We start from the raw sequence: 23,526 nt of genomic DNA on the forward strand, positions 1-23,526 counted from the left end.
CTTCAGGGGAACAATTGTCCAAAGAAGAAGAAGAAGGTTAAATGTGGATTTGTCCTCACACATGACTGAACTCTAACCACTTTAATTGCAGTTTTGCTTATAATTTTTTTTCCAGGGCTCCAAAGAGAATATAGTTAAGTGCTATGCTAAACAAAATCTATCAAATAAAAATAAAACCAAACCAGTATAAGGTATATATCACAAAAAAGTGTTTGGCAGCATATAACAAATTTGTCCATAAAACAAGAAAAGCGCCACTAGGAAAAATGGGCTTCCTTTTCGTATTGCAGCAAAGAAATCCATACAAGTCTGGAGTCATGCATTCATCTTTCCCCATTTATTTGTACAGCATTAAAAACATTTAGTTAACTTACCACTTGTGCAAAAAACAATTAAAATAAACAGCACATAAATACAAAAATATGTTATGGCTCACATTTTTCTAGAGTTAAAGTAACAGGAGAGTCTCCAATGCTTTCATAAATGGGAGTAGTTGGTTATTCATTTGTTTGTTGTCTGTTGAGATTGTCCCAACTGGTGCTAGCCTTTAATTTAAGTGGTATTCTCAATTGCTTGCCTCTGGAATGCATGTCTCTATGAGGGTTATGACTTCCTTCAGATAACGTTGGACTTTCCCATATTACATGTTATGCGCAGTAGTGAGAAACTTGAAATTAACTCTTGTTTGAACAGGTGGCCAGTGCAAGTATCTGAAAATTTGTGATATATGGTCTCCATAGGGGATATCTTATAATGGCCCTTTCTGCATGTTTTCAACTCTTGTGCTGAGGTTAAGAGCCTAACTCCATTTTATGTATTTCTGCAGAATTATCAACATGTCTGCCTTTGATGTAGGTGTCGTCTGTCCTTATCTTTTCAAGAACTGTGAACGTGTCAAGTCATCTATATATAGACATTAATAAAACACCTGATGCAACTTCAGTCTGGAAAAAGTGCCTTCTTATCTCAATTTCAAGGTCAAACAAAGAATAACAGTCAAAATAGTTTAGCCTGAATTGTCGTACTTTCACCTTATCTGTATAAAGGAATGGAAGGCTTCTTAAACTAGCATTGGGATTATACAGCCATACCAGAAGACATTGTGCCTGCAAGATGCTGCTGCCGTATTGCCCTTTCTACTAAAAGCTGATACTGAGTCCGACCTTGGGAGGAGTTGATGCTGATGCTGAGCGTGTTTTTTCCCTTCGAAGGATACACAGCCTCCCTGACTCCTGATAATTATAGCATTCTGCTATAAACAAGAAATACAGTGTGTCCGTTATCCCTAAGAAAATTTAGTTGCAAGTATTCTACTTTCCAAGACCTCCTAAAGTAGCACATAGAAGTAAGTTTTAGGGTGTTAGTTTTTTTTTAACCATATTAGAAATTTTCATTTTATTTTTGTTTTTCACAACATGCATTTGTGCTGTTTTAGTCATATTCTGTGTGGTTATTTTAGATGTGTTGAGCAACAGGGTGCACAAATTGAACTAAATAAGCTTTTTAGTTAAAGTGTCTTTTCTTTAGCGCATCTTATATGTGTGTGTGTATTTGAATAGAATATAAAAGGTTTGTTGCTGATCCCCATGGTGTACTTAATGCAAAGTAGCTCAATATAGGGCATAGTGCTACTATGCATTACCGTGGGCAACATTCCCACACAAATCACGATTTGCTTTGGAAAGTAAATCCCACCACACCACTGTGTGCTGTGTTTGTCTCACTTTTCTGATGAAAACTCAGCGCAAAGTGTTAATAAATCTGGATCAGAATCTCCAAACCGATAATTGCCAATATTAGGAGGACGATTTGTGTTCTTACTGCAAGCTAATGTAAGGTTGCCAAATAACCAGTGCAGAGCAAATGTTACTGTACTGTGCAAAATTTGAAGGCAATGAAGATGCCAAAGAGAAGGGGCCCCTGAAGCATGAGAGAAAAATTGCTTGCGCCTGGCATTGAGCTTGTCAAATTTTCGTAGACATGTTTCTGATTGTAAAGAAGGTCTAAACTTGCTCCAACAGCTGTCAATTAGTTATGGCTCTTGAAGAGCGCTAAATCATAACATTTCCAAACACTTAAATTTTTAGGGGTGACTAAAACTGTAGGTACACCAATTCACTAAACTGCACATTAGTGTTTTAGCAAAATGGTAGGCGAATTTTCACTCTCTCTGCGGCACCTCATATTTATCTGCAGCGATGTTCATAAATCATGTTTGAATCATGTATGTGAACTTCATGCCCCTCACCCATATGGGACACACTTCAGCCAACATCCTTCTCAACCATGCAGTTCAAAGGAGTGCCCAGATTTACAAGGCAAATCAGAATACATCACAGCTGTGTTCAGTGTATTAAGCACTATATAAATACAAGAGGACCAAACAACCACTTAATTGTTCCTGTTCTATAGCCATCATAAGTTTTGAGGTATGGATGTGGACCTTAGTGGGGGCAAGGGTGGTAGGACCTGGCCTGGCCATGGCTGCCTGCCCCATTACCTTGCGAGGATTATAGGGGAGGTTATACAAATGGGGTAGAGGAGACAGCGAGTGCCACCTATGATGTTAAAGCGATTTTTGTGAGTGGGTGTGGCTATTTTTACTACAGCAAAGGCACTACAATCTAAACATAAGAGATGCCCAGTCTTCTCTGCACTGGCAGAAGTTTATGTAACATCAGAGACACAAAAGGTGATGGAATGAACGCTTGCAATACGTATAACCACTGGGAATCACTCTGGGTAGCATTCCAACCCATTGTTTTTTTGCTCACCATGCCACCTCTGTTTGGAGCACAGCTATATGCAAATCAGTCCTAACCCCACTCCAATAGGAATACTACAGTCTGAACTGCCAGGTCAGGTTCTCTGTGAACCAGCACATAAGTAACTCAAGACATGTTTCACCCTGATATTGTTAAGAATATTTTTAAATTTTCTACAAGGGTTTATCTCTGTGTGGTCTCTTCTTCTGGGAGTGTTGCAGGGATAAGGGTTGTATGGAGCGTACGCAGCTCATCCACCGCAATAGTCAAATAGCGGGGGTGAGGCATAAATCCGGCAAGCACCGGCCATGTGGCCCCTGGAATTGACAAAGGGCCCATTCTAGCCGGTGCAACCGCATGGGGAAGAGCGCCATTAAACCAAATGCTATGCTGTCAGGCTGAAAGGGGGCTCTCTAGAGTCCGATATGGCGTATAATTAGCTGGGACCCACGTGTGAGTATACGAGTGAAACGTTTTATCATCCGCATTTACTGCTGGCAGTGTCACCCAAGAGTAGGACAACTCATAAGGATGGGTTCCATCAGCACTCACCACAAAAATAACGGCCATCCCATCGTCCAGCACCCCGTACGTCGTCAAATGACGACGCAGAGGTGTACGGCTATGTGCAGCAATTTCAACCGCCATAAGGACATACAAAAGATCAACAACGAGTTTAATCAGTAGCACAAGGGTTCAGAAAAATAGAGGAAACCTTTTATTGATCAAGCTTGAAAGAACCTATCAGGTGAGTAACAGGTAGGTCAAAATCCGTCACTCCCGTTATCCGGAAACAAGAGTGAGGGAGTCGTGGACTAATATAAGCACAACTAAGGCGTTTCAAATCAATAGACCAAACGTTAGGTGCACCATGTTGCAGGGATTCTGCTCATGCACAGAACTATGCGCAGGAAACCAGGACCTCAGTGAATTGTGGTGTACCAAAAACTCACCTCAGAGCCCAGAACCCCTATCCGACCAGCATCAGTGTCCCATTCGTTATCCGTATTTATCTCGGCGGTCCCAATGTATAGACAACCCAGAACAAGCAACTTAGTGTATTCTCAGGAATGGTGGGAATCAGAAATACCTGTTTGTTATTATTCTCATATCAGTCCACAACAAGAGTAAACAGAGACACGGTAAAGTTTAAAGAGTTTATTTTATAAACCTCGTGTCCTAAGATGCAGTACTTTGGCTAACATAAGCAGACAAATGATTAAAATCAAAACCATCAGCATAGTTACAATACCATAGAAAATGAAAGGAGAAATCATAATATAATGACAGTGGAATACAGCCACCTTCCTTTCGCTAGTAAACTAATATTATTATTATTAGACTAATAGAAGGTCTCTAGGCTTGAATGGGGAACCCCATACCGTAAAGATCAGCTTAGTGGAAACACATCACAGGATCAGGTATACTCTGCTCCTGGGAAAGCTCTTCTTCCGAATGAATGTGTTAAGCATGCAGCCTGCAATATTAAAAGCGCTCGACTCTCAGGTATTTGCAGCTGTGTGCGTGTTATGGCTAAATAGTGGGCCGATCAACCTGAACCCAAAAACATGCACCGCCTAGCGACCCAGACTGTTTCTTTACACAATGTTCAGACCAAGGTCGCAGCTCACGGCTAGGGTTGTGAACAACAGACAGTTCTCATGTGAAGAAAAGGCGAGCAAGCATTTCTCAAATAATAACATGTAACTGCAGTGTCGTGTGCAAAAGCAGCAAAAAGTGGCAAGATGGCTTTCTAACATCTAACGCGGTTATGCTAACTTAGCAATATACGTATATAAATTGCAGCCCTCACTACAGGAGGGGTTGAGGAAAAGTCATTGCCATAGAGAGTGAAACGGGTCCCAGAAAGGTAAACCTCAGAACAGAGACTATACTGGAGTAAAGTCCAAACATGTCATGAGGTGGAAAAGAGAAAAAGGAGACAGTGTGGAAGGTGATGAATGAGGGGAAAAGGCAGCAGGATTGAAGAAGAATAGAAGGGTGGATTGAAATAAAGATGGGTACAATGAGATTGGACAGCTATGGATGCAAGATATTATGGAGGGAAAGAATGGAGGCATGCAATGGGATATAAAGTAGAGAGAATAAAGGAAGAGGAGGGACATCATTAGAAAATGAACAAGGAGCTAGGAAAGATAGATTGGAAAAAAGATGGGCGAGTACAGAACAGGAGAAAAGATAAGAACAAGGATTGTAAAGAAAGATAGAGAAGGAGAAAAGCAGGAAGGACAGAATTAATAGAAAGATGGAGAAGAACGAAGATTTGGGAGTGTGATGGGAAATTTGAGTGTATGGAGAGGTATGATCTATGGAGGTGAAAAAAGAAAGACGTAGATAAGGCAGAAAAAGAGAGGAAACAAGAGAAAGGGGAGTGAAAAATAGATAGGAGATGATAAAAGGGAGGGAAAGAAAGAATGAAGAAAAGGACGATAAAACAACCAAAAGGGGATAGGTAGACCAAGACGTGACAAATAAGGAGGTTGGACACAAGGAGAGGAACACGATGAGTGAGAGAGAGAAGACTAGTCAAGGTATAGATTTAATGGAGGAAGGGAAGAATGAGAGAGAACAGAGAGGTTAGAGGGACTTTGTGGGAAAGAGAAGGGCAGGGCACAGATTGAATAGAGGAGACAATATGAGGGAGAAGTGGAGCAATGAAAAAATAGAGGTATAAAAGGCAGGAGTTTGATGAGCATACGTGCGAAGAAAAAAAATAAAAGGAGGTAGGAAAGAAATAAGAACAGATTGAGTGGAAGTGGAGAGGGGTAATAAAAGGTGTGAGGAGGAGGTAGCAAATAGAGAGATATTATAGGTAGAATGATTAGGGCACATGATGCAATGGCACCCATCCCCAGAGGTGCAAAGAGCCCACTGCACCCCAGTATTGAGTGTCTTTCTAATACCAACCCAGAGGTGAGGGGGTGGTCATTTTTTCTGGTTTGCATTAGGGCCTATGGCACTCTTACTATGCCACTGACTTTGGTAGCTTGCACACCACATGTGCTTGCATATTAGGTTGTTGCTTGTCTTCAGTGCACACAGCACCTTAATTTCCACTCATAGAGGAAAAAAATAGCGGGCACATTGCTAGGGACTTATAAGTAAAGTAAATTAGAAAAATTGGGTGTAAGCCAATGTTACCATGTTTAAAGGAGTGACCACAAGCACTTTAGCACTGTTTAGTAGTAGTGAAGTCAACAAAAACAAGTTCATAAAACAGGAGGGTGAAGGCAAAAAAAGTTTGGAGATGACCCTGCAGAAAGGACCAAGCCCAGCAGTGGTCTGAAGAGTATACTTTGGGGGTAGGGCGAGGAACCGGTGTTGCGGAGGAGAAAACTAATAGGGCTAGGCAGTAGCTATTTAGACATGCTATATGCTCTAAGAGTTCACCTGGGAGTTGTCAGAGGAGTAACCCAGAGGAATGGGCAGTACCCATTCAGCCAGGATATCTATTAGTACCCTTTACCAAATCCTGGGTAGAGGCACAGAAAGGCTTGTGAATTATGCTGGGTGTCAGGGATTTGGCATCTATGCTGTGTGTGACTTTTCAAGCATTATATATGTGGTGGTGGGGACTTCCTTTGAGTCAAGTATGGCATCATTCATCTTTCTGGAGATGGCATCAGTGCAACAGTGAGAAAGTCCATGCTGTGAGCACCAGCCGTTTCTAAACCCCAATCCTTTGGTAGGATGTGAAAGTGACATCCTTAGCACCACACAGGTAGTACTAAGGATGTGCCCTTCACCTACCTAGCAGAGTTGAAGGCCTTTGCGTTAGCCAAGAACTCCTGTCTCTCACTGTAAAACTGTCTTCAAATGGTAATTGTTATAATTAACTTGTCTTTTCTCTAATGTGCTTTTACATCATCAGTAGTCGGTAGTTTGTTTTTCATTAATGTATTTGTTTGTTTTGTTATGTTCTGGCTTGTGAAGGAAGTCACTTCATGGCGCTATTGTAGGAGAATGTGACTAAAAGCAAATACACTTCAGAGGAAAGGCAGACGATTGATTGTGGCATAGTGAGCTCCAGGAGAGTAATCATGAATAGTTTTGTGTCAATGGCCATTCTGCCTTTCATGGACCTTCGTCCCTAAAACTAGAAGAGTAGGTAGCCCCATTCACTTCAATGAAAGCCTTCTTGAATTGGTGGGTTTTAGATTTTTGTCTTAAACAGTGTTATACATGGAAGTTTCCACAAGTTCCCTAGTGGTGCTCCCAACACACGCATGGATTTCCCTCGGAGGTGCTTGAAATTAAATCCATATTGAGTGATCTTGTTGCCTTAGCTGATTCTTAAGTTGTGGTATGGAATATTTGAAGGGAATGGAGCCTGCATTTATGTTAAATCTGTGCACCTCCTGTGCCTTGAATATGGTGGAAGGTTACTTGAAGTTTATCCTTTCTATCACAGGGAGCCAGTGTAATTTTAGCTAAAGGAGACCCCGTGGAGAAAAACTACATAAATACATTTCAGTGTAAAGTCGCAAGTGGTAGAAAATCAATCCTAAATAGTGATGCCAAAAAGGAAACTTGACTCCCATATACAAGAAGATACATCTATCCTGAGGTGGTGACATCTCCTTGTGAGAAGTCACAGTAGACAAAAACAAGAAAGCGACTGGAAGCTTGAACGCCACCAACTGTCTATGGGATTTCTACTCCCCAAGCATGATTGTGATCTGTAGTTCCAATAATATCACAATTTGTAAATAAATCTGTTTACTCAGGCAGCATCCCCCAAAAATTGAGCTAGTTATGGATTGCTCTACCAATTAAAGAGAGCCATACCTGAACTAAGTAGCCTTGAAGATCTGTAGACTAATACCAAAGGTACTGTCTTTTTAAAATAAATGAACAAGCTACAACAATACAGCTACAGGTAGATGTAGAATAAAATTATAAACTAGGTGACAAGCGGTTAAGTTTTCACCCAAATGGGAGCACAGTGACAGCTATATTAGATGTGCAATCCTAGATGCTTAAAGAGAATGGAATGGAAACCCAGCTAGGTAAATATTGCTGGGTTTTTCTACAGCTTTTGACACCCTTGACAACTCATTGGTAACCTTTAATATGCAAATGTGTATGGATTGATAGACTGATGCTGTTGCATTCACCCACTAGTGTAATCTCAAAAGACTACATGGAATCAAACCCGTTATTGATAAATCAATTACAGCAAAACATGCTCATGATATAGGGTGATCAAAGTTAACAAATTGATGATGGCAGGGAGTACTGTTGCATAAACTGTGTTTCTAGGTCAGCGCTACAAGGTTTGCTTTCCCACCCACAGGTGGCAAGAGTGTACCACGCTTGAATTTGAAAGACAGGTTTTTGTAGCCCTGCAGAACACCATGCAATACATAGTTGAAATGGCATCAATACATGTGGGTTACTAATAGTCCCTACACAGGGTACATGAGTGTTCCCATGCAACCACCCATGGGATTTGATACAAATCCCTATTTAATAACATTTATAGACAGGTATTTGAGCCAAATAATTACATCTCCTCAAGGCAGGTATAATAGGAGTAACGTTTAAAAGTCTCCAGGTTTTTTAGACTTTGCAAGTGTGTTGCACTGTACAGCACACAGACAGTGAGAAATGTCTTAAATGATATTTTTAGTACTGGAAGACTCCTTTCCTAGTACACATCATATGCTTGACAGAACGATCAGACCGTTGTACTAAGGTCCGGGCCACTGGCATGACTATGGATGCAACAGACAGAATGAATGAAGTGAGTTTGGTCATTATCGTTAGAATCCGCAACACCACAGTCCCTATTGGTGGGGGGGTAAGACGGGTACTTCGGTACACACTGGTGGGTTGGCCTTAGAACCTCCTATGTTGCAAAGGGTTTGCTCGAAGTCCTCTTAGAAGTGTCCTTAACTTGTAAATTTCCAACCGTGACATTCCTATAGAGTTGTACGGAGCACGCGTCTGTGTTTCCTCACTGCACCCATCCTCTGAGGGCTCCCTGTGTCACTCCTCTGGGTGGTTCCTTGGGGTCTCAGCGATTCTGCGTGCTCTAGGCACTGTGTCTAGTTAAGTCATTGTTGTTATACCATTTTTTTTATATATGGTTCGGTCTCCCCCTGGAGCCCGCTGCGTATTTTGCTATTTATGAATCTTCTATTGATTTACTATTGTGTGCTTTGTGCCCTAGTCTCGTGTAGAGACTAGTAACGAGTGTTATATTAATAAATACATATTTTTATATAAACACTGTGTGGATCTCCTTTCATTTAATCATTTAGGAGGTGATTTTCTGGTAAAAAAAAGCTGCTTTACATTCCTTCAAGATTAGGCCTGAAGGCTGCTCTCTATAGCTACCACTAGGATAGCTTTCAATAAGGTTACCTTTGACCTCAGACATCATAAGGGTTGTGTGGCCTGGTACAAGCTACCCACTTTATTTAGAGGACAGCATATACCAAACCACCCTCTCACAGACTGTACCAGAACGGTCAGGGATGCATAATCTGTGGGTGGATACTTAGCCAATGTTTTAGTAGACTTTTTATTCAGCGGTTGCTTTTGAGATGGAATTTTCCTGGGATGTTTGCCTCTCCGGCCTGCTCCCACAGACACTGAGGGGTTCTGATTTAAAGCAATTGATGGAGTTTTAAAACGTTTTCTTGGGGCTTGAGTGACCAGTTGAGTTATAGAGGGGGATTTTGGGTTACAATTCTCTGGCTTCTTGTCTTCCTGCTGCCCATTTACTAATAAACTGTCAGGAGTTGGAATAGGGGTTGCAACTGCTTCAGTTGGAATCAAACCAGAGATGTTATTAGTGCAATTAGTTAGTGATTTCTTCACACTCGTAATCTGTATTTCCAATACCCCCATTGTGCCTGTAATATAGTTCAGAATGGAGGAGGAGGGCCGAGTATTGCTCGATGGCTTGGGCGACCCCCCCCCCTCCGGGTGTTTCCTTTCTACCATGTCCAAAGTTAGTCAAAAGACCAAATAGATAATATATCGTATACACATTGTCCTTAAAAATATAATAAATGCATCTGCTTAAAAATATAAATCAAGAATTAGCAGCAAGTTCACTACCAGTCCCCAGGTATCTGGATCGAGGAACGATTGAAACAGGGTCTATGTAGACAGATCTGGAACGTCAAAGCAGAAGAACAGACCTTGGTTGCAGGCTGGGTGCACACAAAATACTTCAAGTCCCTCAGTCATGTAGTAGAACCAAGGGGGTGGCCCTACCCTGCCTCTTCCTGTCGCTGAAGGGCGCGAACAGGCCTGCCCTTGGCCCGGGCTTCTCCCCAGAGCAGCCCGTATGCGTCCTGTGCTGCGGTGATCATTGGCGCTTTTTATGTGCAGGAAGAGTCCTCTCTTTTGGGAGTGTAAAGAACAAATGATTCTGGGGCTTGGAGTCCCCCGATGGCGGCAGCAGCACAAACAGCGTCCACTCAAAACACAGTCAACGCACGTTTCGGTGTGGAAACTAATTTCGTCCAACCACCTTCTTCAGGACCACACTACAATACCATTGCTTCAAAAAGTGGTCAGTAGTAGGAAAATAGATTTAAAAAAGATGCAGCATACATGTATCAGAGAAAGGTAGCACAATCTTCAACAAATTATTTTTTCTTTTTTTGAAGCTTCAACTTCAACGGGCTAACGAAGATAGTCAGAAATTATCCTCAGATTTAGCCATCCCTAATTGGGACAAACGTGTCCCCTCCCTTTTGAACAGTACCTCGTGATTAGCTTCTGTGAAGTCCTCTTCTGAAGACAGGATATCCTGGTCCAAGGACTTGTCCTGTTAATGCGCCAGAGTCACTGTCAGGCTCACAAAATCAATGCAGAGATCCAATGTCCTGGCAGTGAAAAACTCGTAAATTCACTTTTTACTACTGCAAGGTCTGCCTCTCCCATAGGATATCATTGAGTTAACTTATTAAATTTAATAAGTGTTAACTTTCAATTAGGAGCATGTAGGAATATCGAGTTTGGTGTCTGAGGATTTGCACGTTAAAACACTCTTTAATGCTAAAGTCGGATTTTAAGTCACAATTGTAAAAGTGCCAATTTCAGATAGTTTTTATTTTCTTGTCTTAGCCATTTTGTTCCTGCAGCATGTATCCTGGGTCACATGACTAACTGTAGCTGGTCTCTGTGTATTTCTCCCAAACAGTGGGTCAAAGGGGAAATATATGTTGGCAGGATGGACCATTTCTGTCTCGATGAGGTTGAAGAGCAGTCACCTACCACATTTACACATTACAATGGCTCTGCCTGAGCACACTCACAAACGGTTTGACACTAGTCTTTTCTGACCTCAAACAAGCTTGGGCCAGGGCAGGGAGGCAGGAAATTCCAGACACCTCTGGTGGTGGAAACCTCCAGAACATTCTCCTACTTCAACGTGGAAGCCAGGTATTATTATTGGGCCGATAGACCCAAATCTTCCGTACACTTCTGGACCTGTGGAAGACTCAGAAGGACTGCTGTGTTGCTCTGCAGGAAGGATGGCTACTCTGTTGTTTTGCTGCCCTGCTGCCTGAGTGAAAAAGAATGGAGCTGCTTGTTGAACCCAGGACCACCAGAGTGCCTTCAAACCAAAGCCTCAAGGACAGAAAAGGTTTCAATTACCTTAAACCCAGAGCCTGGTCTCTGTCTTCTGTGAGTTCTACCCACCAAGTGGTGCCACACTATTCCTGGACCCTGGGGGGGAAGTGAGCCTGGAGGTGCTCTGCCAGCCCAGCTGTGGTCCTGTGGGAAGAACCGATGCAGTACAATAAATTCCCTCGAAGCTCCTGTTTGAAACTTCTGCAGCACTATGCATCTTCGGTGCAGGCTTCTGCATCCCAGCTCGCAACTTCCACGGAACCGCTGCTGTGTGATGCATCCTCGACGGAAGCCATCATATTGCAAGCGCCTTATCAATGACATCCCTTACACTACTGCAGGACTTCGCATTGCAGGCCTGCAGCTTCCTCTGAACCGCCACTGCTTGATGCATCCTTGAAGCAGGACTTTGCATCGCACGCCCATCTTAGATGGCATCCTTAAAGGTGACGTAGGACTCTGCATCACAGCTTTGCAGCTTCCTCAGAACCACCACTCTGTGTAGCGCATGGCTTGTGCAGGCTAGAACTGCAGAAGCTATAATGGGTCCAAGTAGGGCATTATCAGCTCAATTTGTGATCAGCCCACAAGGAGGCTGCATTTGTCAAGTCTCACCAGGCATTGTCAGCGGCTTTATTGCAGACCCTTCAGACCTAGCATGGGCTCATCACCAGACCCAGAAGCCAAGGACACTTATTGTAAGTCCTGACTGGACTGGGCCACATCAAGATGGCCTCCTCCCATCAACCAGAATACTCATACCGAAAGCAGCCAAGGGCTCAAACTGGGAGACACACAATAACTGCCTGCAGGTGTGCCACCAATCATCACAGTGTGTGGGAGTGCCCCAAGCTACCGAGCAGGTGGCAGAGATCGACCTGTAAGGACTGATGCCACCTATAATCAGCTAAGAGACTAACAAGACTGAGTGCACATTCTGTTTTAAGGTAGATTTAAATTGCACCTGTGCCAGAATCATGCTGTTCCTGTTATCTCCTACAGTCAGAGGGACCCCCTCGGAACGGGGGAGGGAGCATGGGGATGGTGTGGACAGCAAAGAAGCAGGTTGGGCTCAACAACTGCCAAGATACACCCACAGACAATACATTGTTTCAACTGCTAGTAGTATGGAGTATTGAGTACCATTATACAACAAGGTACTTTCATTTTTAAAAAGACAAGCCCTGTGCTGAACATTGAGTTTATTGGTTTGCCGATTGATTGTGGAGTTCTCAGCTCGAGCACACCCACACTACCTCCCTTAGAAGCCTGTAACTGCTGGCCTTTGCTATCCTGTGAATTAAGTGTGGAAAGGGTTGTACTTGGCCCAGTTTGCAGAGCCGTAGTAGGATGGACCCTGGAACATCAGAGGCAAACTACCTCAACCCTCACAGTTGAGATCCAGTAGTCCGGACTAGTCCTTTACTATCGGGAATGGGTTCTGATTGGCATTCAAATATTGGTGGTATTCTGCACTAATGGGTAGACTCCCCAGGGTATGTAATAATATGGCTGGTTTTATGATACCCTTTCCTTTGGACTAACCTCTGACTCTCCAAGGAGGATTCTCCTAAGAATGCTCTACAACTGATTTAAGTCTGCAGATCCACCAGAGAGCAGCACCCATGCTTATGCAAAGTCCCATGTTCACTGTGACACAGGCAGATTCTGCCAAACATGCTGGACAACAAAATACTTCCCAGCTACGCCACACTGCACTCACACCCCTGCCATGCATTCCTACATTAGAATCTAATACTATTTCACACTCATTTTTATTAAATCAGTGCATGCATAGAGGAAGCAAAAAAATAAGAAAATAGTTCAACTTTGGTCCTTACACACTAAATCAAAACACTACCCATAAAGGACACATGTTCTTCTATACAATTAATTCCTACAGAATAGTATGCTACCCATCTACAACTTTATTGCAGCACCTCATCTAGGGTATGACTGACAAAAAAATGCAACTAAAAAATAGGACGCTGGCCCAGTTTCTCAAAAGAATCGAGGAACGCAGCGCAGCAGCCAAAAATGCTGCACTGCGTTGCGTGGTAGGGAGGGAGCAGGGAGCACCATGTCTACAGAGATATGGCTCTTTCCTGCCAGCCCCCATGCACCAGTCACACACCTCCACACCATAGTGATAGGGTGCATGCCTGAGTCTACCACAGGTTTTCTCCAGGAAGGTTACACTTCCTGTTCAACATACTGCGGCTAGACAAGTTTAAAACCTTTTCCTACTTTGTATGTGTGCTGTACAGTGCAGCACACATCTTAAGTTGGGAAAGCAAGCATTTCTCTTTTTAATGTCTTCTTTTCAGCTGCGTTAATTTTTGGCGCTTAACCCGGCCTACCAATGTCAGTAGATAGGGTTTAGTGGCAAAAACCATGGGTGGTTGCATGGGAACGCCCATGTACCACCCATGTAACACCCCCTTGATGCAAAGTAATGCAAAACAGCATTTCGCACTGCTTTGTGTGACTTTTGCATACAAGCCAATGCAAATACCAATTTGTATTGGTTTGTTAATCTTTTATTGCACCTGTGATAGTTTCACTGGTGCTGGAATACTTCAAACACTTTTTATGGTTCCCATGCTTCCCTGTCTCTTGTGCAGCGTGGGCGTATGGTAGTCCCTCCCTGCTCGGGAACTGTACAATATAAAGTTTTATTGAGGCACAAAAAAGTCACACGTGTCACAGTATGAATCACTTAATGACAGTTCAGCCTAGAAATTGAAACCTCAGAAAGGATTCTAACATGTTGAGAAAGTGAAGAGGAAGGTGAGAAGGAGTTTATCCAATTTACGAGTATCATACGAATAAAAATGTAAGCTTTTAAGAAAAGAAAAAATGTAAATACTACTTGTGCCTTAGTCACAGACCTCCAGGTACGGAAGTACGAACCCCATAATTTAATGGAGAAATCCTTTATTCACGATTCAATTATGATTTTTTTTCCAGGACAGCAAAGGAAGACATCTCTGTTAGGTAATTCTCAATTTATATATCAAATAGGACCTATAAGTTTTTAGAAGCAGGGTTTAGTCACCATCATGGAGTTAAAGAGTCATGTGACCCACTAACTACAAGAATTTCAAATTCACACGTTTAGAAATGATTCTATTAATTTCTCCACTGCAGATGTCATACTGGGTGAGCTTTTTGAAAGTCAACATCTTCGGACGATTGAAGCTATGTGCATAACTACTTCAGGCAATGCTTGGTCACTTAAGCAACAATATTGATTCTCTAAAGGTGTGCTTGTAATCTAACTGAATTTCTGAATGTACATAGAAGGGATACTATACAGTCAGTGCTATGAATAGCTCACGCTTTTACGGCATAAACTCGCTTCCACAAGTTGTTTGAACTTCAGCTGAGATTTGTCATTTCAACAAAATGTGGTAATATGTACTCTATCGTATCTTCTATAATCTTGTTGACTCCATTTGCCACAGTCTTTCAAATATTCACCATTAAATGTGTTGAACAAGTTACTTACCTATGGTAACACTCTTTTTGGTTGATAATCTCCATCCTCAGGTTCCTCGACTTTTGAATATCCCCAAGTGTCAATTTGGAGCATGACATTTTCAAGCTGTACCCCTACGCACCGGTAGATGGCATTGTGCGGCTCTTCACTGATTTCGTTCTACTCAGTTGCATTCAGAGCTGCATATAAGTGCATCCCATGCGCTCTGACATCAGTTGTTTTCTAAGCTGTCCGTGCCACCAGAGACAGAGTCCAACAGCAGATTAGCTATAAGCAGTGTACAGATCTCTAGACTAGAAACCTTATTAGATGGAAAATGAACCCTGTGTACAGAATGGAGAGGATGGAGGAGTAGGTGAGGAATCTGTGCTTAGACAGAGTATCCACAATAAAAAAACATCAATCAAGGTAAGTAACTTGTTCTTTTGATGGATACTTCTAACATCATATTATGCACCCTCTGCTTTCCAATAGATACCAAAGCAGTACCTCCCAGGAGGTGGGTCGGTGTACTGGCTCAGACTAAAAGGAACTGCAGGACAGAGCGGGACAAGTGCCCCTCTCATCAGAGAAGGCTGTCCAGTAGTGCTTTGTACACGTATGAAGTGATCCCTATGTAGCAGCCTGGCAAATGAGAACAAGCACTCCATGTGCCAATACTGTGGTAGTAGCCTTGGCCCTGGTGAAATGGGCCCGCACGTCATCTAGGTGCTGCTTCTTAGCTGATGCGTATACAAATAATTGATGGATGGAATGCTTGAATTAATCTCAGCCACTGATATTTACTCAAGGCCTCAATCCAGTCCATCGTTATTTTGCACACCATGCCACCTCAGTTTGGACACAGCCATATGCAAACCAGTCTTAACTTTGCTCCAATAGGAACAGTCCAGCCTAAACTGCCAAACCATATCTTCCTTGAACCTGAACACAACTAAACTAAGAATGGTTTTTCCCTAGTTAGGGGTCATCAGCCAGGTATAGCTTGGTTCTAGTAGCACAGTGTGTATGGTTTCCACGTCTGGACATTCCTGTACCACTTTGGGCAACACACCAAGTCTACCAAAAAGTGATGGATGCTATGCTTGCATTAATCTCGACCACTAGTAATTACATGGGGCCACATCCCAGTCCAACATTATTTTGCACACCATGCCACGTCAGTTTGGACCCAGTCATATATAAATCAGTCATGACCCTGCTCTAATGGACACAGTTAAGCTCAAAATGGCTGGCTATATTCTCCCTGAACTGGAACACAAGCAACCTAGGACTGGTTTCACTGTATTAGGATTCATCAGCAGGGATGGACTGGGAGAGAAAATAGGCCAAGGCACCAAAATAAAAATGGCCCCTTTTAGTGAATCAGACAGCTCAAAAGGTGGCCCAAGTTTGCAAAGCTGGCTGAGCTGTATAAGTGTTTTGCAAAGTATGGAAGACCGCATGGAGTTTGCCCCAGGCAATCTTTATTTTAATACAAGGAAAATCAACAGTAAAACCCAGCCCAGCAGCACAAACAAAAATCAGACCCATATTAGTCCCCACAATAGTCTCACACACTGGCCTGTAAGACCAGCCATTCGGGCACTGCCTGATAGCTCTATAGGCAGGCCCGGCCCTGCTCATTAGCCAGGTATACGCTTGGTTCCAGTGACACATTCTGCATGGCTCCTACATCTGGGCATACCATTCTCACTTAGGGTGACACAATAAAGTACACAAAAAAGTGATGAATGGAATCCTTGCGCGTTATTCAAGGTAAGTAACTTGTTCTTCTGATGGATATTTCTAAGAGAAAATTCTGCACCTTTTGATTTTGGATAGATACAAACGCAGTACCTACTAGGTTGGTGCACTGGCTCAAACCAAAATGTCCTGCAGGACAGAGGTGGCAAAGTGTCCCTTTCATCAGACCTGGCTGTCCTGACAGTAGTGCTTCATATATGTATGAAATGAGGCCCGCCTACCAGTCTGGCAAATGTCCAGAACAGGCACTCTGTGAACCAGTTACTGTGGTAGTAGCCTTGGCTCTCATGGAACGGGCCCCCAAGTGTTCTAGGCACTGCTTCTTAGTCAGTTCAGAGCAGATTTTGAGGAAGAGAACAATCCAGTGAAAAATTATCCTTTTCTACACGGCTCTGCCCTTCCTCGCTCCAGTGTTTCAAACAAAGAGCTCATTGTTCACACAATGTTCTCTGGTACGATCAAGGTATAAGCTGAGAACTCGTTTGAGATCCAGCCAATGGAGACTTTCCTTCTTCTTAGAGGGGTGAGGTGGAAGGAAGTATGCCGGGAGGGTAATGTTTTGCCCAACTTGAAAAGGAGTTACCACTTTCAGAGAAAATTGGGGCTTGGATTCTTAACACCAGCTTTTCTGCAAAGAATATTGTGTATGGCAGGTTGGCAGAGAGGACTTGTAACTTACTCACCCGCTGCGTGGATGAGGAAAACTGTCTTTAGATTGAGGGGCCACAGGAACAGCTGCTAAACTGCACCATGTCCAGAACAGCTCAGTCTGTGAAACAAATCAGGTGGGACTTCAGCACATTAATAGTGAACCCCAAAGATGTTAGGAAATTCACTGTAGTCTGGAGGCGTTTTACAGTTGCCTGGAATGAGCTCGCCTTCAGCCACTAGTCATTGAGATATGGAAAAACTGGCACCCCCTAACCTCTGAAGGTGTACAGCAACTGCCGCCATCCCTTTCATGAACACCAAAGGGGCAATGGTAAGGCCAAAGAGAAGCACTGGAAATTGTAAGTTCTCTTGCCTTACTGTGAACCGCAGATAATGCCTGTAGGCCTGCTGGGCAGGGATGTGAAAATAAGCATCTTGCAAGTCCAGTGCTACCATCTAGTCTCCAAGGCTGTCGGCAGGTAAAACGTGGGTCAGGGTTAGCATCTTGAATTTGTCTTTCCAAAGAAAACCTTTTAGAGGAAAAAGGTCCTTCAGAAAGTAGCAGGAGTGACAAACAGTTCCTAATTCTGCTGCTGGCTCCCTCTCCATGGCCCCTTTGGCCAGAAGGTTTAACTCTTCATGCTGTAAAAGGGACAGGTGGTCCTTCATCAGCTGTTCTGATGGTTGTGGAAGGTGTGTTGGTATGGAAAGGTATGTAAGAGCGTATCCCAGTTAAACAATTTGCAGAACCCACTTGTCCAAAGAGATTGTATGCCACTTTGGAAAAAAACGATGAATCATGCCTCCAACAGGATTGGAGTGTGCCTCAAAGGAGACGTTAAAGGGGTTTTGCGGCTGCGGCATCTGAAAGGGCAGGAGACTGGTTTGCATGCTGCTCCTGCTGTCCATGTTGTCTTTGGGATCCACAGCCTCGGCCACAAAACGGATGTGTTATTTTCTGGAGTGGCTCTATAGGTTGGTGCTGGCAGAATTGGAAGGCCATACCATATCCACAAGGGAATTAAACTGTTGTACTGGGGTAGTTATAACCAAATAGCAAGCCCTGTCCTGGCTCTCTTTAAATTGCTCAAGGTCCAAATTTGCTTTTGCAATGAAAAGGGGAGAGGCACCAAGGGCATGTACATCAAAGAAGATTGGATGTCAAAAAACATCATCCAGCCATGAAACCTGAGCGCTACACCAGTGCTAATCACTCAGACTATGCAGTCTATGGCATCCAGCCTGCATCTGATGGTGAATTTCACCATATCACAGACATCCTGAATGGCCTGTGTAAGGACAGGATGCAAGTTCTCTGGTGTAGCAGGTAAAACCATGGCAAGGTAGTCCCAAAGTGTGTAGGAGTAACAGCCAAGGAAAAAACTGGTACTGGCCGAGCACAAGGCAGTGTAAACTATCATGTGCTTGCTGAATGTTTCAATGCACTTAGGGTCTGGTGGGGTAGCAGGGAAAGCATTAGGGCTGATTTTGCTGATGGATGCCTGAAGTATTAAATTGTCCGATGTTGGATGTTGCGTCCTGAAGACTGGGTTACTGGAAGCTGGGTGATGCCGATGAGCTATCTGTCTTTTCACTGGTGGTCCAGAAAATGGCTTCTTCCCTTCCGAAGTAGGGTATCCATCAAAGCCTCACGGAAAGGAAGAAGAGGCTTTGTATTTATCATTCTTGGTTATAGGACTTCTGGGGGAACACTGGTTTTTACCCTCATGGTGGAAAATTGGAGCTCCAGTACTTCAGCCACCCTCCACATCACCACCACGAAAGAGGTGCTGCCCTCAGTGGATGGGAAGAGTGGAGACTAGGCCAGTGTCTGGCAAAGTACCCAGACCACTGGTATCTCCTCACACCAGTTGTATTGGTGGACTAGTTCATCCCCTCATCATAATGGTCATTATTAAATAGGGTGTGGATGACCTAAGCCCTTCCATGAGGCAAGGGCAATGTGTCAGAGCCATATGGGATGTTGAAAAGCTGCAGCCCGGTTAGATTGGGGCACAGCCTTGTCATAGGTCAAAGCAAGGTTGGCACGGAAAGCACTATTGGATGTGCTGTGTTGGTTAAAGTTGAGGGCCTCAGCATAGACCTTGATGGTCTGAAACAGATCGTGTTTCCATGATTGAAATCAGCACTGAAGCTGGTGTGGGACCTGACCCGTCTCTGAAGGTTCCAGCTGGTACTGAGAGCAGACCCTGCAGCAGGGTTCCAGGTGAAAGATCTTGAAATGTTTTGGGGCCTAGAGGCTCGCCAGAGGGAGACAGTAGTGTGGCAAAGAGAGGCACCAAGGCCTCACAAAGTTTTGGGATTTGCTTCAGTGTCACCGATGGACTCTGAAATGTGGGGTTGGTCGGGACAAAATTCTGAATCGGCTCCGGAGGAGATCAAGTTCGGGAAGAAGACCAAGCAGACTTGTGGGGTTGTTGACACTAAGAAGGCAAACATGGGAAAGGAGCAATGTAAAGCCTAACCATGGTTTACTGAATTTGTGTTAATTTGATTTGGTGTCTATATTTTTATCTTGGTCGCTAGATGCAAAAGGGATTCTGGCATGGTTTTGTTATAGAGTCTGGAAGCTAGTGGTGTATATGATGATTACTATTCAACAGAACATTTGGACTTGCTCAATTTTGTTGTTTGATGGCTAATTTTGTTCACCTTCAGATTTTTGGAGAGTTATTCCATATACTTAAGCAGTGGATTCTTGGTATGTCATAGGTTTCAGAAAGCTATCAGGAATTGTACTTTCATCGTTTATATTTTGATTAAACCAATACCAAACAAGGCAAAGTCCTACAGTTGCAGTTCCCAAGAAAATGAAGATGTACTCACAACTGCCAAAGCTACAGCGCCTTGTATAGCTGAAACCCATTCAAAATGTAATCTGTCGTTTAGGAATCCACCAAGTGTCGGCCCAATAAATGTTCTAAAATTAACAAAAAGAAAATTGTTTAGTGCACAAGCAACATATAGAATAAAAATCATATGCATAAATTATGACACCTTCTGCACTAGATAGTTTCAGGATACTGAATGACCAAGAAGTCACGCAAGAAGAGGTGAGGCGGAACCCCTGAATGATGTAACTGAAGCGCTATTGGAAGGAAGCAGGTCTGGGAAACGGGTTACACTAAGCTGTTAGGGAGTATGTGAGGGCGGGAAGGTATGCAATATTCATCTGTCAGGAGGGCAGCAAAGCATGATTCTGCCGGTGCCCGGAAGAGACACATTACTGAGAAAAAATCATATATTTTTAGGACACAGCCTGGGAAGGCAATATCCAGGCCATCATTTCAACCATTATAGTCAATGTCATTATATTGTCAGGGTTTGTACAGCATAATGTGGCAATAACATATTTTGCACAGAGTGGTGTAGTTTTGCAGATGTATGTTTTCCCACTTTTGTGCCAGGAGCCTGTTTAGGCTCAGGCCCTTCACATCCGGCTTCTTGCCATTGAACCTTAAATTCCATTACAAAATATTCAGGGGCCACTTTGCATTTGACTTGTCCAGAATGCTTACTCTGGCTCTTGTGGCGCTAAGTCTACATGGGTCTCATTGATGAGCACGCTAGCATCCTACACTGATATTCCAGCATGTGCTACACGTGGGCCAGTTTAGTCCTAGGCCAGGCCTCCAGCACCCTTTGTAGAGTTCCTTCGCAAACCCTGATTGCTCCTTCCTTGTTAAAGCCTAAATACCTAGAGAAATAATCAAAACTGCAGTTCGCCCTCTCCTACTCCCTCTTCTGTTTCTTCAAAGGTGGATCTTTAGCTAAATGTTTCTATTATGAAGAAGTTTATATGAGAAGCCTGATTGTGACATGGTGAATGGAGCAAAAAGCAGCCTCTAGCCCTCCATGGTTCCCTCTGCCCCACCCTATAATCCCTGGGACTACTCTCCATCAGCCTCTTAATTCTCCCTATGTCACCAAACCCCTAAATTCTACAACATTTCTTTAAATATTCCTGTTGCTCAATTTTTCAATTTATTTGACTTCTCTCTTTCCCTTCATATCAGTTAGGCACCCAAGAGGCCACTATTGCCTATCCCTTGAAGTAACAACATTTTGGGGATTTTTAAACATACTGGAAAGTTACCAGTTTATGATTTTCTAACATAACTGAAATCCGTTAATGTGTGATTTTCAGATGTCTTTGAAAGATGCTAGTTTGTGGATATTAAACATAGATGTGCAATGCTAGTCGATGAATGTTAAACATGTGCCAGGGCCATTTAATTGGCAAAACATAGTTCACCAGCACTACCAACCCATTCCTCACAGAAACCTCATTTACAGAAACAAAAGAACAAATTGGACAGATCAGCAAGAGACCAGCAAAGCTATGTAGTTGGCTAAGAGATGTTTCTCAACAGTACAACACAGACCTAACTCCCTAACCTACGTCAAGTATCACAGATACAACACACAACTTTATGAGGCCCATTGAGCACAAGGTACAGTAGCAAAAGCCATATACCTGGCAATGAGATGCTAAAAACAACACCACAAATCTCACAAAGAAAGGAACAACTATTTACCCTCATGGGACGAAAGGAACTACAAAGTCCAGTTGCTCATGGTTGGGGACACCCAGCACACAACTGAAACACAGTGTAAATTGAAACATTGTAGGCTGACACAGGAGTCCATACACTTTCTTTTATTACTATGACCCAAACCGGTCTGTTTGAGGTATTTTTATTTGTGTAGTCTCCTTTGAAGCAATAATATTAAAAGAGGTCCCTGAAATATGGTTGAGTTCATCCTGGTTTTTAAAGGCCGGGGTGGACCAGATGATGAAGCATGCCACTAATTGGGTGAGGGTCATAATAAAACAGAGAAAGAAACTCCCTTTTTCCATTGAAAATTAACTGAGTATCCACGTAAGGAAGGAGTTACTCTTGACAGACAATGGATGAAACAGAAGAGCCCAAATCCAATAGTGCATTAGTGAAACCCACCAGACAATGGTCCAAATTTGACACCACATGCTTGGGAACAGCTTTAGAGATTTTCACCCCCAGGTTAGTTGGTAAAAACAACACTTTTAAAGGCCTTTTGGTATATAGGCCACCAGACCCAAGAAATGCTTTTGGTAATCTTATAAGTCCTTTTATTGAATCAAGTATTGATTCAGCTGATTTTTCAGTATTGTGGGATTTTAATTTTTATCTTGAAAGATTGGAAGACTGCGATACCGCCTGTCTGGTGAATTCTATGGCTAGCTTTGCCTTGAGGCAGCTAGTTGAGCACCCCACCTATGTTGCGGGACACACATTGGATGGTATTTTTACTTCAAAGCCAACTCTGAAGGTTACAGGAGTATTGCCTATCTTTTGGTCAGACCATAAGGCAATATTGTTCACAGTCATCACTTTGCAGCCTCTCCCGAGATCTCATAACACCCGCACAGCAACTAAAGGTTGTGACTGGAATAATATTGATTCCCTTATATTTCAAACATCACTTCTCAGCTCCAAGCCCAGTCCTGCTTTTGATGTAGATACTGCAGCCCGCATGTATTCATCTTGGATCAAAGCAGCTATTTACCCATTAGCCTCTGGAAAAATCCTGTCTACCTGGCGGAAAACTCCTTCAGAGCCCTGGTTCACAGATAGGAGAGAGAGTGGAGAGCAAATTATGACTTAGCAGAAAAAGAAAGCTACTCACAGTCCCTATCTAATTATAAACAATTAATAATGGAGGAAAAAAGTAAATATTTCTCAGTTAGATTTCTACAGGCTAAGAGTTTTTTTAAAGAACTCTTCCTGACAGTAAAGTTTGGCCAAATTACCAGAGCCCTGTAACGCCGATGGTAGTGAAGAATTCTGTAACTCCCTAGCTAATTGTTTTTGAAAGAAAAGTGGAGGCAGTCTACAAAACATTTATTGATGGCAACCTGAAAGTAAACAGAAAGCAGTTAGACGTCTCATTAACCTCCACCTCTAATAGTTTTGCATCTTTCTCTCCACTGAACTTAGAGCAGATCTTACAGCTGGTAAGGGCAGTGAAGTTCAGGGCCCCATCAGATCCATGCCCCCCAGAATAGCTCATCTTGCTGCAGAAATCATTAGTGAACAATTGGTTGTTGTCAATAAGGGGATCATCAAATCAGGCATATTTCCAGGCCTTTGGAAATAGCCTCTATCCCTCCGCTCTTGAAAAAATTGAATTTAGATCCATCAGAACCCAGGAGCTACACACCAATTTCTAGACTACCCT

At 43.0% G+C, this 23,526-nt stretch overlaps 1 protein-coding gene and 1 long non-coding RNA gene across 4 annotated transcripts in view; one reads left to right on the forward strand and one right to left on the reverse strand.

Moving 5' to 3' along the window:
* The window catches only part of LOC146820762 (uncharacterized), a 132,667-nt gene that overhangs the window by 94,221 nt on the left and 14,920 nt on the right, over window positions 1-23,526 (forward strand). Inside the window, exon 5 of one of the 2 annotated variants that reach the window (XR_014963048.1) lies at window positions 827-942. The exons of the other annotated variant lie outside the window; for it this stretch is intronic. This is a non-coding gene — a long non-coding RNA (uncharacterized LOC146820762). Of the gene's footprint in view, window positions 1-826; window positions 943-23,526 lie in introns of those variants that run through there. 2 annotated transcript variants of the gene reach the window in all.
* LOC146820763 (MFS-type transporter SLC18B1-like) overlaps window positions 1-23,526 on the reverse strand; it is a 709,940-nt gene that overhangs the window by 51,257 nt on the left and 635,157 nt on the right. For both annotated transcript variants that reach the window (XM_085611552.1, XM_085611553.1), the window contains one exon: window positions 20,131-20,224. In XM_085611552.1, the coding sequence (XP_085467678.1) occupies window positions 20,131-20,224 (94 nt within the window). The remainder of the gene's footprint in view (window positions 1-20,130; window positions 20,225-23,526) is intronic.

The sequence above is a fragment of the Triturus cristatus genome, chromosome 6, assembly GCF_964204655.1.
Source record: "Triturus cristatus chromosome 6, aTriCri1.1, whole genome shotgun sequence".
NCBI classification, from domain to species: domain Eukaryota; kingdom Metazoa; phylum Chordata; class Amphibia; order Caudata; family Salamandridae; genus Triturus; species Triturus cristatus.